At 32.2% G+C, this 14,267-nt stretch overlaps 1 protein-coding gene across 3 annotated transcripts in view; it reads left to right on the top strand.

The window, feature by feature from the left end:
* The window catches only part of TFPI (tissue factor pathway inhibitor), an 87,387-nt gene that overhangs the window by 54,073 nt on the left and 19,047 nt on the right, over window positions 1-14,267 (top strand). For all 3 annotated transcript variants that reach the window (XM_030803344.1, XM_030803345.1, XM_012501700.2), the window contains exons 3-4: window positions 3,145-3,342; window positions 11,824-11,862. In XM_030803344.1, coding sequence (XP_030659204.1) covers window positions 3,145-3,342; window positions 11,824-11,862 — 237 coding nt within the window. The remainder of the gene's footprint in view (window positions 1-3,144; window positions 3,343-11,823; window positions 11,863-14,267) is intronic.

The raw sequence follows: 14,267 nt of genomic DNA, 5'->3' as shown, positions 1-14,267 counted from the left end.
CTCAGTGAGCAACATTAGCTATTATTGCTAGGTACGACTACTGCAGCTAGTTTATCAGCTTTTGCCTTTGTGGTGCACTGCCGCCACCTGCTGGCGAAATTACTAAATAGCAGATTGAACTATAGGTGATTATATCTTTAACGCAGAAAATGGAAAAAAGATTTAGCTTGATGATAAACACTATCAAATATATTAAGAATAAAAAGTAGAGAAATCATCAATTAGTACCTGATAAAATTATTGATTTATAAAAAATGATTTTTCTGAATATACATGGCAATGCTGGTATTAGGTAAATTTCCCTGTGTTCTGCAGATACAGATCTTTATTCAAGTTTTCTATCTGAAACACTGCCTCAATAATTTGTCTCTAAAGTTCTAAAGTAATGTTAACTTGGGAATGAATAACATCACACTATATGAGAATTTCTACAGCAATTTGAGATAATGGTATATAGCTGTAAAATTAAAAATGCCAGAATATTTTTATTCCTGCTTTGTTATGTGAATTCTGGGGTCCCATATTTAAGGAGCTGATAGGTCACATTTTTATTGGTTTCAAAACAAACACGTCTAGAGTTCAGAAACTCACGATACGAAATTTGATGATACTTATTGTGGGCCTGCTGTAAGTCAGGCGCACCACTTAGGGTCTTCACACCAAATTTTCTGGCTTCTCATAACAACTCAAAATGTCAGCTTAGCATTCTAAAATCCTTAAGTAAAGACAAAAAATATAAACAGCATTTACAATTATTCATAAATGTGCCACTCAGAAAAAAAATTCAATGATTTTTAAACTTATACTGACAATTATAACTTCAGTGATAGAGAAAATGTGTTTTAACAAGTCATTTTGGTTCATACATTTTTCGATTTTTAGAAAGTATTTTTAGCAATCCTCAATTATATTTATGTTATGAATTTCTATTAAAAAGTACTTGTGTATCTAATTTAAGAAAAATGGACAATTTTACCATGAAGTACTCATATTTATAGGTACCAGAAACTCTCTATATGCCTGAGAGACCTTCTAAAGCAAATTATCATATTTTAGATATGTTCATCAACATAAAGTGTTAGCCAAAGGATTTGAAAAAAAAAGAAATGACATTTAAACTTGTCAGTATTCACCAATATTTCTTAACTCACTTTGATACAATTATTTGTATATAGACTATAGATATTTATTGGATTTAGTGACACTGTTATTGGTTTAAAATTATTTTTAAAATCATGTTGGTAAACACAAATATTATATTTTGTCAATTGAATATAACTCCAGAGAAATTTGAAGACACACAAATGCATATGTGCATAAAACTCAACTTTAAAGATTTGATCAACATTCTTACTTGCTAGTTAGCTATTTTATGACAATCGTGTTTGGTGCTGAAACTATCCCTGTATCATGATAATTCTCTGTCATATGTTATTCTAAGTTAACAAATTCTGGACCTGAAAAACATACTCTTCTATCAGTTCTGTCAGCTCAATTTATTTCAGTTGAAAAAAAAATCAATTAACTTATCAAATAGATCAAAATAATGAGATGGTATTATGTAAATTTAACTAGTATTTTTTAAAATTGAAAGCAGTGTTAGTAGTTGAGATAAAATTTACGTGTTCAAAAATAATTAGTGTCACGTGAATCAAACAGCATGAAAATGCCAACTTATGTATAGAAAGCTGTATTTTTAACCCTTCCAAGATTGTAAAGGCTACTTGCAATTTTATGACTCATATAAAAAATTAACAATATCATTTCAATCATTTTGTTACAAAGAGTTTTAACATTACTAAGACTAATACTTGCTATTAATTCAAAATTGATGATTAGAATAATAATATATTATGGGTGGAATGCAATTAATAAAATTATCTAATTTAACTTTTATTATACACATATTTTCTGTTTCAAAAAATTCACGTTTTGAAATTACAGGAAATTTAAAACTGATTTCTTTTGAGACAATCATACTCCAAAAACTTATCCTGTATTTTATGCTTTAAAAATATTTTATGTGAAAATATTAAAGTCTCAGTCATTCTTTTTTTGTTGTTGTTCAAAGTTCAAACTATTTTAGAATGAATGAAAACACTTTTTTTCAAGATATTTATACTCATCTGTTTAATCCAATATAATATTGCTGCCCTCTAGAGGAAAAGTTGGTTTAGGTCATTTATAGGTTTCAATATTCCTCATAAGAGATTAATAATCAATTGCCAAAGACATAGAAAATACATAGACTCAATATGCAGAAAATATTCAAGAAGTATTATATGGCATTTTTGTCATTATTCTTTTGGTTGCACCACCCACAATTTTCAGTGTCTATCTTTACTGGTAAACAAATAGACCTTATTTAATATTAGGCTTCTATTAATTTTATTAGACTTGAAAAAAATTAAATGTTTAAAAAATCTAGTTGAGTTTCCTCTACGTGTATGTCCATTCCCAGGGTACAAAATTCTGTTATGAAAATTAGTAGTTAAATATTTAAAGAAAAAATATATAATTTGAAGTCAAAAGAATTACCTCATTCTATTTAAAACACAGAAAGCATTATTTACATTATTTCAACATTATTAAAACCCAAGCATCATATGGTAAGTTAAAAAAAAAGCACCATGAAGTATATTTTTCATAACATCAAACACATAAATTTTTAAAATTAGGGAATGGTTTAATATAGTGTTATATACATATGTGTGTCTGTGTGTATATATATATATGAATGTGAATATTCTGTTGCTTTTAAAGGGTTGTTTTATGTGTAAAAAGTGACACAAGTGTGGGTTAGGGAGAGAAATTCAAAGAACAGTCCATTAGCTGAGTTAAAAGAGGTCTATCATGTACACATCCACTTGAATAAAGTTGCCTTACAACTACTACTCAATTCCCTCCCAGCTCGGTTGGTACGATTTAAGCAATACCTCTCTAACAAGAGTCTAGAAGTTGTGCCTCATTTGGTGAATTTATTAACTTTATCTACCATTTTGATAACTGAATAACTTTTTATAGTTTCTTAGTATGTTTTATTGCACTTTTCCTTAAAATCAGGACATATTAAAAAGGAAATGAAAAACATTATTATAATGTTGATGGAGATTACATGTTGTATCTTTTGTTTTTACCTCATAGGTACTGAGTTGCCACCACTGAAACTTATGCATTCATTTTGTGCATTCAAGGCGGATGATGGCCCATGTAAAGCAATCATGAAAAGATTTTTCTTCAATATTTTCACTCGACAGTGTGAAGAATTTATATATGGGGGATGTGAAGGAAATCAGAATCGATTTGAAAGTCTGGAAGAGTGCAAAAAAATGTGTATAAGAGGTAGGTTTCTGGGAACCCTTATTACTCAAGACCCTTCAGGGCTATTGAGTCTAATTATGGATTTGATAATTTAGGGAGAAAAGTAATTTCATGCTATTTTAATATTTCCAAGGAATCTTTTATTTCCACATTTTTAGACTTTCAGGGAAGTCTAAAAACATTTAAGGAAAATGATAATTCTGAATTGTACCATGAAATACCCACATTTATAGGTACCAGAAACTCTCTATATGCCCGAGAGACATTTTAAAGCAAATTATCAAATTTTAGGTATGGTCAACTTGCATGTTCAACTATCATTTTTCATTTTTTTCATATCAGTGAATTATAAAATATATGAGGCCTCATTTATTGTCTTATACTCTTATCCATAATAAAGACAGAAGAAAAAAACCTCAATTCATGTTCACAGAATTGTGAAGCATTTTTAAAATAAAGTGGGTGTAATTCAGCCTTCCAGACTTGTAATCTCAGCTGGCAGAAGAAAAACTGTTAGTCACATTGACTTAGTCTTTCCTTTGTCATCACAATGGTCTCATCACTATCCTCTCTCAAGATCATGAATCTGGAAATTGAAGCTCTATGGCTCTTAATTAGAAAATTCTCAGCTGCATAAAATAGTAGAACTATATATGACATTTAAGTTTTTTTAATTAATGGAACCTTAAAATACTACAGGAAATAAAAATAGAACACCATAGAAAAGAAAAATCACCCCTGATGACCCTTGTGGACTTTACTAAACGCAATGTTTTATATTAATATTACTAAGTTATAAATTTCAAAAGTACATCATATTATATTAAACTTTTATTCTGCATTAATCCTACTAAAATTTAACATTTTTGCAATATTTGCTAATTACCTTATTGTATGGGATTTTATATCTTCTCACTAAGATAAATTACAAATAATTACTGACCAAACTTTTGAATGTTTTTTTAAATCTCAGGTTATTCTTCCAAATTGTAAGTTACTCAAGGGATAAAATAAGTTGAGTTGCTTTTATTTCCCTAGTTTCTAGACCAATATTCTACAATAGCATGTTAGTAGAGCTGGTTGGATACAATTGAGGTGATATAGAAATGATATCTCTGGTTAGTAACACTAGATGTCTTGTTTTTTGCAAATCAGGCAGCTCTGCATTCTCACTTTGTTACTGCTTTCTAAATAGCTTTTACTCAAGAGCCTTGGCATCATGGTGCTCTTGGCCTGTGGGAAAACCTCAATGTGGTGAAGAGCAAACTTCTCTCCTCTGTGACTCTGTAAGATGTTTAGTTGTATGCTCCAGATCTGAAAGAAGAGAATAGACACGAATATATTTCTTTAACCTCACAGCACTGATTTCTCTGTTTCCTCTCCATAGATGCCCTAGGAATGTTACTAACACAGTTTAGGCAGCTCAGTGGTCCTCAGTGGTGCCTTGGTTTTTGTGATTGCTTGGTCTTTTCCCATTCATCACAGATTTCTATACCCCATTTTCTTCCATACGTATTGGGCCAAGTATCCTTTTGTGTTGAGTTGAAAATCATTCTTAGTTGTCAGTACCTTGGCTAGAAGCCTGGTTGCCTCATTCTTTGTAATCCCCATTCTTTCATTTGGCAGGCTATTTATTTTCATCAACTGGCCTCTTTCCTGAAATATATACCTGTTCTTTTTATATATGTGTATAGTTCAAGTCTTATGGTTTATCATTGTGCAAAACTTACTCTTTTCTTTAAAGGTTAGTCAAATGTAATCATTTTGTTCATCAGTAATAGCCTTGCTTATCATCATTTAAAATATCATTTCTGGCTAGCACGTAAATGTAACTCTGTTACCCCTATCTCCTCATTATCTATCAAAAGTCACTTGAGGCTGGCTGCAGTGGCTCACACCTGTAATCCCAGCACTTTGGGAGGCTGAGACGGGTGGATCACCTAAGGTCAGGAGTTTTAGACCAGCCTCACCAATATGGTGAAACTCCGTCCCTACTAAAAATACAAAAATTAGCTGGGAATGGTGGCATGTGCCTGTAGTCCCAGCTACTCAGGAGGCTGAGATAGGAGAATTGCTTGAAACCAGGAGGCAGACGTTGCAGTGAGCTGAGATTGCACCACTGCACTCCAGCTGTGCAACAGAGGAAGACTCCATGAAAAAAAAAAAAGAAAAGTCACTTGTAATTATTGTATGAATGTCTGAGTGTTTTATACAGCAGACTACTAATAAGGATATAACTGGTATATAGAAAAAAAATATGGCTAGACTTTTAAAAACGCACCTCAGGAGAGAATTTAATTGGCAGCCATGATGGATAAATAGAACAAGACTTTCTCTCCCAACATAAAGAACTATAAAACTGGACAAAATGTAAAAAACAACTGTTTGCAAACATTGAACAAAAGGCATGCAGGATTGTGACCTCTGGGAGAAGGTAAATACATAAGATGAGCCCTGCAATCTCCCCTGCTTCCTGTGTGAAGGCATTCAGAACCACCATTATATGAAAGAAACCCAAGTACAGCATGGTGGTCTCTCTGAAAAGAGGAGATGGCTATTAGAGATTAGAAAGCGGAAGTGGTTGTGGTTTTTCTAACAATGTGTGTTATATGGTTTCACTCTGTGTCCCTACCCAAATATCGTCTTGTAGCTCCCATAATTCCCATGTGTTGTGGGAGGGACTGGTGGGAAATGATTGAATCATGGGGGATGGGGCAGGGGGCAGGTGGTCTTTCCCATGCTATTATCATGCATGGTAGTGAATGGGTCTCACATGATCTTACGGTTTTAACAAACAGGAGTTTCTCTGCATAAGCTCTCTCTTTGCCTGCCACTATCCATGTAAGATGTGACTTGCTCACAGTAAATTGGTACCAGTAGAATGGGGTGTTGCTGAAAAGATACCTGAAAATGTGGAAGTGACTTTGGAACTGGGTAACAGGCAGAGGTTGGAACAGTTTGGAGGGCTCAAAAGAAGACAGGAAAATGTGGGAAAGTTCAGAACTTCCAAGAGACTTGTTGAAAGGCTTTGACAAAAATGCTGATAGTGATATGAACAATAAGGTCCAGCCTGAGGTGGTCTCAGAGATGAGGAACTTGTTGGGAACTGGAGCAAAGCTGACTCTCATTATGTTTTAGCAAAGAGACTGGCAGCATTTTGCCCCTGCCCTAGAGATTTGTGGAACATTGAACTTGAAGAAATGATGTAGAGTATTTGACAGAATAAATTTCTAAGCACCAAAGCATTCAAGAGGGGACTTGGGTGCTGTTAAAGGCATTCAGTTTCAAAAAGGAAATAGAGCATAAAAGTTTGGAAAATTTGCAGCTTGACAATGCAAGTGAAAATAAAATTACATTCTCTGAGGAAAAATTCAAGCCAGCTGTAGAAATTTGCGTAAGTAACAAGGATCTGAATGTTAATCACCAGGACAATGGGGAAAATGTCTCTAGGGCATGTGAGACCTTTGTGCCAGCTCTTCCCATCACCAGCCTGGAGGCTTAGGAGGAAAAAGTGGTTTCCTGGACTGGGCCCAGGGTCTCCATGCTGTGTGCAGTCTAGGGACTTCGTGCACTGTGTCCTAGCCACTCCAGCCATGATTGGAGGGGGCCAACATAGAGCTAGGGTCAGAGCTTCACAGGGCGTGAGCCTCGAGCCTTGGCAACTTCCACATGGTATTGAGCCTGAGAGTGCACGGAAGTCAAGAATTGAGGTTTGGGAACCTACATCTAGATTTCAGAAGTTGTATGGAAACGCCTGGATGTGCAGATAGAAGTTTGCTGCATGGGTGGGGCTCTCATGGGGAGCCTCTGCTAGAGCAGTGCAGAAGGGAAATGTAGAGTCAGACCCCTGACACAGATTCCCTACTGGGGCACTGCCTAGTGGAGTTGTGAGAAGAAAGGCAGCATCCTCCAGGCCACAGAATGGTAGATCCATTGACAGCTTGCACCATGCACCTGCACATTTCAAAACTGATCATGCCTTCCCAATAGTACCCCAAATTCTTAACTCATTTCAGCATTAACTCAAAAGTCCACAGTCCAATGTCTCATCTGAGACAAGGCAAGTCCCTTCTGTCTATGAGCTTATAAAATCAAAACCAAGTTAGTTACTTCCTAGATACAATGGGGGTTCAGGCATTGGGTAAATACAGCTGTTCCAAATGGGAGAAATTGGCCAAAACAAAGGATCTACAGGCCCCATGCAAGTCCAAAATCCAGCAGGACAGTCAAATCTTAAAGCTCCAAAATGATCTCCTTTGACTCCATGTCTCGTATCCAGGTCACGCTGATGCAAGAGGTGGGCTCCCATGGTCTTGGGCAGCTCTGCCCCTGTAGCTTTGCAGGGTACCTCCTCCCTCCTGGCTGTAACACTTATTTACAGCCAACTGTTCTTTGACAAAATGAACAAAAACACACAGTGGTGAATGGGCACTCTATTCAATAAATGGTGTTGAGAAATTGGATAGCCATATGCAGAAGAATAAAACTGGAATAATGTCTCTTGCCTTATACAAAAATTAACTCAAAATAGATTAATGACTTAAATGTAAGACCTGAAACTATAATAATTCTAGAGGAAAATCTGGGAAAAACTCTCCTACATATTGACCTAGGCAAAGAATTTATGACTAAATCCTCAAAAGCAAATGCAAGAGAAATAAAAATAGACAAATGAGAGTTAAAGTTGATCCACAAGTAATTCTGCACAGCCAAAGAAATATCAGAGTGAACAGATAACCTAAGGAATGAGAAAAAATATTTGCAAACTGTGTATTGGACAAAAGACTAATATCTAAAATCTACATGTAACTCAAACAATTCAACAAGAAAATAACAAACTACTTAAAAAATGGACAAAGGACACGAAAAGGTATCTTTCAAAAGAAACATATACACAGCCAACAAGCATATGAAAAAATGCCGAAAATCACTAATCATCAGACAAATGCAAATTAAAACTACAATGAGATACCATATTACACCAGTCAGAATGGCTATTATTAAAAAGTCAAAAAATGACAGATGTTGAAGATTAGGAGAAAAAAGAATGCTTATACATTGTTGCTGGAAATGTAAATTAGTATAACCTCTATGGAAAACAGTGTGGAGATTTCCCAAAGACCTAAAAAATAGAACTACCATTTGTTCCAGCAATCCCACTGCTGGATATCTACCCAAAAGCAAATACATCATTATATCAAAAAGATAACTGTACTTGTATGTTTAGCACAGCACTATTTACAGTAGCAAAGATATAAAATCAACATCAGTGTCTATTAACAGATGATTGGGTAAATAAAATGTGATATTTATATATACACATATACTCCATGGAATACTACTCAGCCATTAAAAATAAAATCATGTCTTTTATAGCAGCATGGATGGAACTGGAGGCTATTATCTTAAGTGAAATAACTCAGAAACAGAAATTCAAATCCCACATGTTCTAATTTATAAGTGGGAGGTAAATAGTGTGTACATGTGGGCATAGTAGAATAATAGACAATAGACACTCAGGAAGATGGGAAGATGAAAGGAGACCAGGGAATGAGAAACTATCTAATGGGTACAATGGATATTATTTGGGTTATGGTTACACTAAAATCCACTTCACCACTATGCAATATAACCACGTAACAAAATTGTACTTCTAACCCCTAAATCTATGAAAATAAAAAAGAAATAAATTTTTAAAAAGAAAAAATAAAGAACTGAAAGAGAAAAAAAAGTGCCAATCAGTAATCTACTTCTTAAAATAAGCGCTTTTCAAATCAGCATTATCTGGGGAAATTTATTCCTGGTAGAGCAGCAGTACAATTAGTATTAAAGGATTTAGAATTAAAGCACACAGGAAGGAAGGAGAAAAATACGAGATTATTGTTGTAAAGTTCTGAGGTTTCTGCAGGTGACAATGACATACATTACTTGACACTAGACTGTAATGGATTAGTACATTATAATCCTTAAAGCAACCATTAAAAAAATGAAACAAGCAGAAATAACAAATAGGCCCATAATGAAGATGAAATTATTATTAAAATATTCAATTACAGCGATTCTAAAGAAGACATGAACAGAGGGAAACAGAAACAAAGAAGAAATGAGAAACAGAAATCAAATAGCTAGTGATATTTATACTCAACTTTAATGATAATTAGATTAAATTAAAATTTAATGGTCCAGTCACTCCAGTTAAAAGGTAGATATTATCACACTGTATGCAAAAATAAATCAAGAACTAACTACATGTTGTCTATAGGAAAGGCCCTTTACAAATAAGGACAGAGAGATTAAAAGTGAAAGGATGGAAAAAGATATAATATGTAAGCACTAATCATAAGAATGATTAGTAAAAGTAGACTACAGGATAAAAAATACTACCAGGTGGAAAGAAAGATATTTATAATAAGGTCCATTAATAAAAAAGACACAACAATCTTTAATGCCTGTGTGTATGGTCCTAATTATAAAACTCCAAAATTTTTAATGAAAAAATTGGCAGAAGTGAGAGTATACAATTCTTCAGTTCAGTTTACATACTTCAAGACACCTTTTTTCAGTAATTGACAGAAAAAGTAAACAACAATCACTAAGGATATAAAAGATTTGAACAACGCTCTCTACCAACTTCACACAATTGGTATTTACCTAACACTGCACACCCAGATGAACATATCATTATTTACATGTGGCACACTTTTGAATGGATTTAGAAGCAAAAATCAATAAGTCAGTTTGAGGTATAAAATATCATATACCAATGTGTGTCAACCAAATGCAAATTTTGGGATGTTTTTGCTTGTCAGTCTTACATCTTAATATTCATAATGAAATATTAAAACAAATTCATATAAGTTGAAATTCAAAAGAGTACTAGAATGGAAATTAGTCTAACATTCTCTCATTGCTCCTTAAAAAGCATTGATAAATGGTTTGTCCTGTCTAAATCTAAGAAAACGTGATAATTTGCTATAAATCATTTCTAACTATCAATTGCTTTCATACTGCTATTGCCATACAAATTATCATGTCCAAGGTTATTATTACTAGATTCCTCAAAGATAATTATTGGTAATATAAATACACTTAAAATTCTAGTGTGCTAAACCACATTGAGTTAGTTGGCATGTGTATTACCTGAATTAATCCTATTTAGAATGTAACAGTAAATAAACAAAATATATGTTCTTTTAAAAATTATATTAATCAAGCATTTATATATTCCCATCCTATGACTATTGTCACTAGGTAAATCAGGAATGAAAATTGTTTAGTGTTCTAGTCTTATGTACTCATTGTATGTATACACTTCTTTCTTTTTATGAATTAAATCATAACATATTAGTTTTATATCTAAATATTTTAATGTCAGGTTATATGACAGTCTACAATCTAGTTGAAAACATTAACATGAAGTTGGTTAGTTGCAGTGAAAACAAAGCAAAACACAAAACTTACCTAAATAGATACAGCTATACATATACACACACACACACACACACCTCTTTTTTTAAAAGGCTATTGAATAAAACAGTACAATTCGAAAAGAAGTTTGGGTCCGTTAGTTTCCCTTTTGTAGACATTTTACTCTCCATAGAAGAATTAACTATTTCAAGAAAAAAAAGATGATCCAGTTGCTGAAAGAGGCTTATAACCCAATTCATATTATTTCTCTCATTCTTTCTTCCCTTCTCTCTCTCGCTCCCTTTCTATCTCTCTGGTCATATAACTAATGGTAACCTGCTTTGACCAAAGATTTTCTCTGTAAAACAAATGATTCCACAACAAAATAAATATCACTCAACTTTCCTAATGTCTATGCGAACAAATTAAAACTTCATAGACTTGTCAATTTAAATTTCATTACCTATCATTTAAATTAGAACTTAGAATTCATACTTGGAATATGGTAGGACAAAGACAACTAACATTCCAGTTTTAGAGGGAAATGATTCCGTTAATCAAATGTTAAACCAAACAACGTGTCCCAGGTGCCTTTTGTTTCATTTCTTCTCTACATTGGTAATAATAATGAAGCTTGCAATTGGGTTGAGACAATGCAGCAGGGGAAAGAATAAAGAAAGGAAATAATTCTGGTTAATTTCACTTTTATTCCCAGGTATCTAACAAATTATTTTTATATGTAACGTAGGCTGCTTGAATTACTTTCATATTTCACATTTTTAAAATAATTGTTTTAAGTATAGATATTCTGAACAGTAAACATAGTCACTGAATTCTCAGCTTTGTAAGTGTGTTAGAAAGTTTTATCATAGTTTCTAAAACATTACTCTATTGAAATGAAGTGGCTTCGTGGTTACAGTACACAGAAAAGATTAATTTTTAGAGAAAAGAAAAAGAAATTCAATTTTTATGAAGACATTCTGTATAAGAATTATTTTAATGGTAATAAATATCACTCTTGTTTGTTAAATTCAAATTCATAGTATTACATTATAAATTGTAGCAATTGATATGCATATATTCTTTTGATTACAGATAATGCAAACAGGATTATGAAGACAACATTGCAACAAGGTGAACATTTATTTGTCTGTAAATTTGAAGGATTTATGTAAGGCATTTAGATATTCAATTTTTCATTTGTTTGTTTGCTTGTTTTTTCTGGTCCTTGATTCAGTATAGATACTCAATTCTTAAGTTTCTCTGAGATTGATTACAAAAACCCATAAAAAAGATTGATCATAAACCCATATGACAGATTGATCATGTCATTTTTGAAATGATTTATTGCGTGTTTCAATGGACATAATCAAAAATTAGGAAAATATATACATTGTATTTGTCAGAGGAGGCTCCAAACACCTTATTTACTCTAATTCTAGTATGATATTTAGTTTTAGTTCAATCATAGTCCAGAGCCACACATGTTATTTTAACATCTTCCAGATAGAGATTTTGATGTTTTGAGTCTTACTTTATTTCTCTGATCTCTAATCACTTGTTAATCTCAGCATTGTGTGGCTTTAGCAAGTTTCACCAAATATTCCCTTGAATAGATGTATGTCTGTGAGTTGTCAGCAGTTATACATGCAAAAGTAAGTGGAGATATTTAAAAATAAATATCTAGCATGTATGTATATGTTTAATTGTGTAATTTAAATCATATCATTTATTGTTTTTAGCTAAAAATAATTACTTTTTCACAAATATATCAGCACCAGAAAAAATGTTATCAATGGATCAGGGAAACCAACCTCCTTTTAATAAAGGTCTAGAAACTGATTTGGTCCAATTGCCAGTTATGGCATTTACATTTCAATGAGAAAATACTGAACAAAGAGATTAAATTATTTAACTCAGGACATGAAAGACCACAACATGAAAGACCACAAAATTCAAAGTGCATTTTAATTTTATTTATTTTGATTTATTTATGTGGGAAAGAGTTGAAAATTTCTGTGACACATTGATAATCTTTAGGCTCAATTCTCTGACAGAATTGGAATCAAAATGTATAAAATAAAGATAATAGCAAAGCTTGTACAAGAAACATAAGTAAATGTATGTACTTACAATTTTAAAAAATAAGTTCCTATAAATATTAAAATAATCTTGACAAAAATATTTAGTACTTTAATTAAATGAAGGCCTTATCTGTAATATCAAAATGGCATATTTATAATGAAGTTTTTGTCTACAAAGGAAAATATTTTTGTGGAAGAAAATACCAACCTTTAAATATTAGGAACTTTTACCAAAAACATAAAATTAGAAAAAAATTAAATACAGGTACTATTTTTATGTAAAATTGTGCTATAAAGTATATATTTATAATTCAGAATTCAATCATTCCTATCTCATATTATATATGAAAGAGAATAAAGCTTTCCACATGAATGTTAAAAATGCTTACATGCTAACACCTATTCATAACAAAGACCTGATCAATTTCGAGTTAACATTGTATTATGCTTCCTAGTATTGGACCATTATAAAGAGATTTGAGATTTAATACAATCCCTTAGAAAGAAAGTTTGGTCCAAGACAATTCCCAAGTATTCAGGCCCAAACAAAAGTTGACAGTAATACTGCTTTAGCTTATCCAGTCTGCGTTCTGTGTTACTCAATTTCAACTGTGCACCAACTTAGAGCAAGGGTTATGTATGCAAATTCAATAAGAAGGTTAATTTATTTACCTGAAGAAAATAGGAAATTAATTTTTTGATTTACAACTGTAGTTCAAACTGCAGGCCAAAAAAGAATTATTTTACATGTGTCCATTTTCAACTTTGTCTTCAAATAAGTTCATGTTTCCCGATGTAGTTTCATAGGAAAAATAACAACTTTCAGTTGTACAGTTTATTGTTTGTTGTGGTTTTATTTGTTTAGTTTTAATTTTTGTGGGTATGTATTAGGTGTATATATTTATGTACATGTACAGTTTCTTAATTATACTTATCAGCATAATTTGTTATACTTTTTTGTTTTTTACATGCAATATTTTTCGCCCATCCACTTTTGGCAAACATGAAGTTCTTGTATCCTCTGTTCAGATCATTTAAAATTTCATAAAAAGTACACATTAAGACTAAAACAAATCATATGATAGTAATTCAATGTATTTTTACCTGATAAAATGTTATAAAATTTTAAAGAATTGTTGTATTCCTTTCCCCACATATTATTACACTTAACTAAAAATCATGAAAACATTCATTTGAAAGAACAAGAGGCAATACAGAAGAAACAAAGTTAACTTTCAAATTAATACATTGAAAAGTTATAGAAAATAGACTTTTAAAACTGTATTATAGTAGGAAATTTTAATAAAATAACTTTTTAATAAAGAGTTAGTTCTTTTGCATATCTGCAACTGTTGCAGAAATCATTAATATTATTAAATACATGTTCTTTTTTACTGTAAAATACTTGTGGGTATTGCTTCCCTGACATAGAAGAACAAGTTGTTTTAAGATGAA

Source organism: Nomascus leucogenys, chromosome 22a (assembly GCF_006542625.1).
Source record: "Nomascus leucogenys isolate Asia chromosome 22a, Asia_NLE_v1, whole genome shotgun sequence".
Taxonomy (NCBI): domain Eukaryota; kingdom Metazoa; phylum Chordata; class Mammalia; order Primates; family Hylobatidae; genus Nomascus; species Nomascus leucogenys.
The sequence above is the reverse complement of the archived record's forward strand: the minus strand, read 5'-3'. Positions and strand labels throughout refer to the sequence as shown.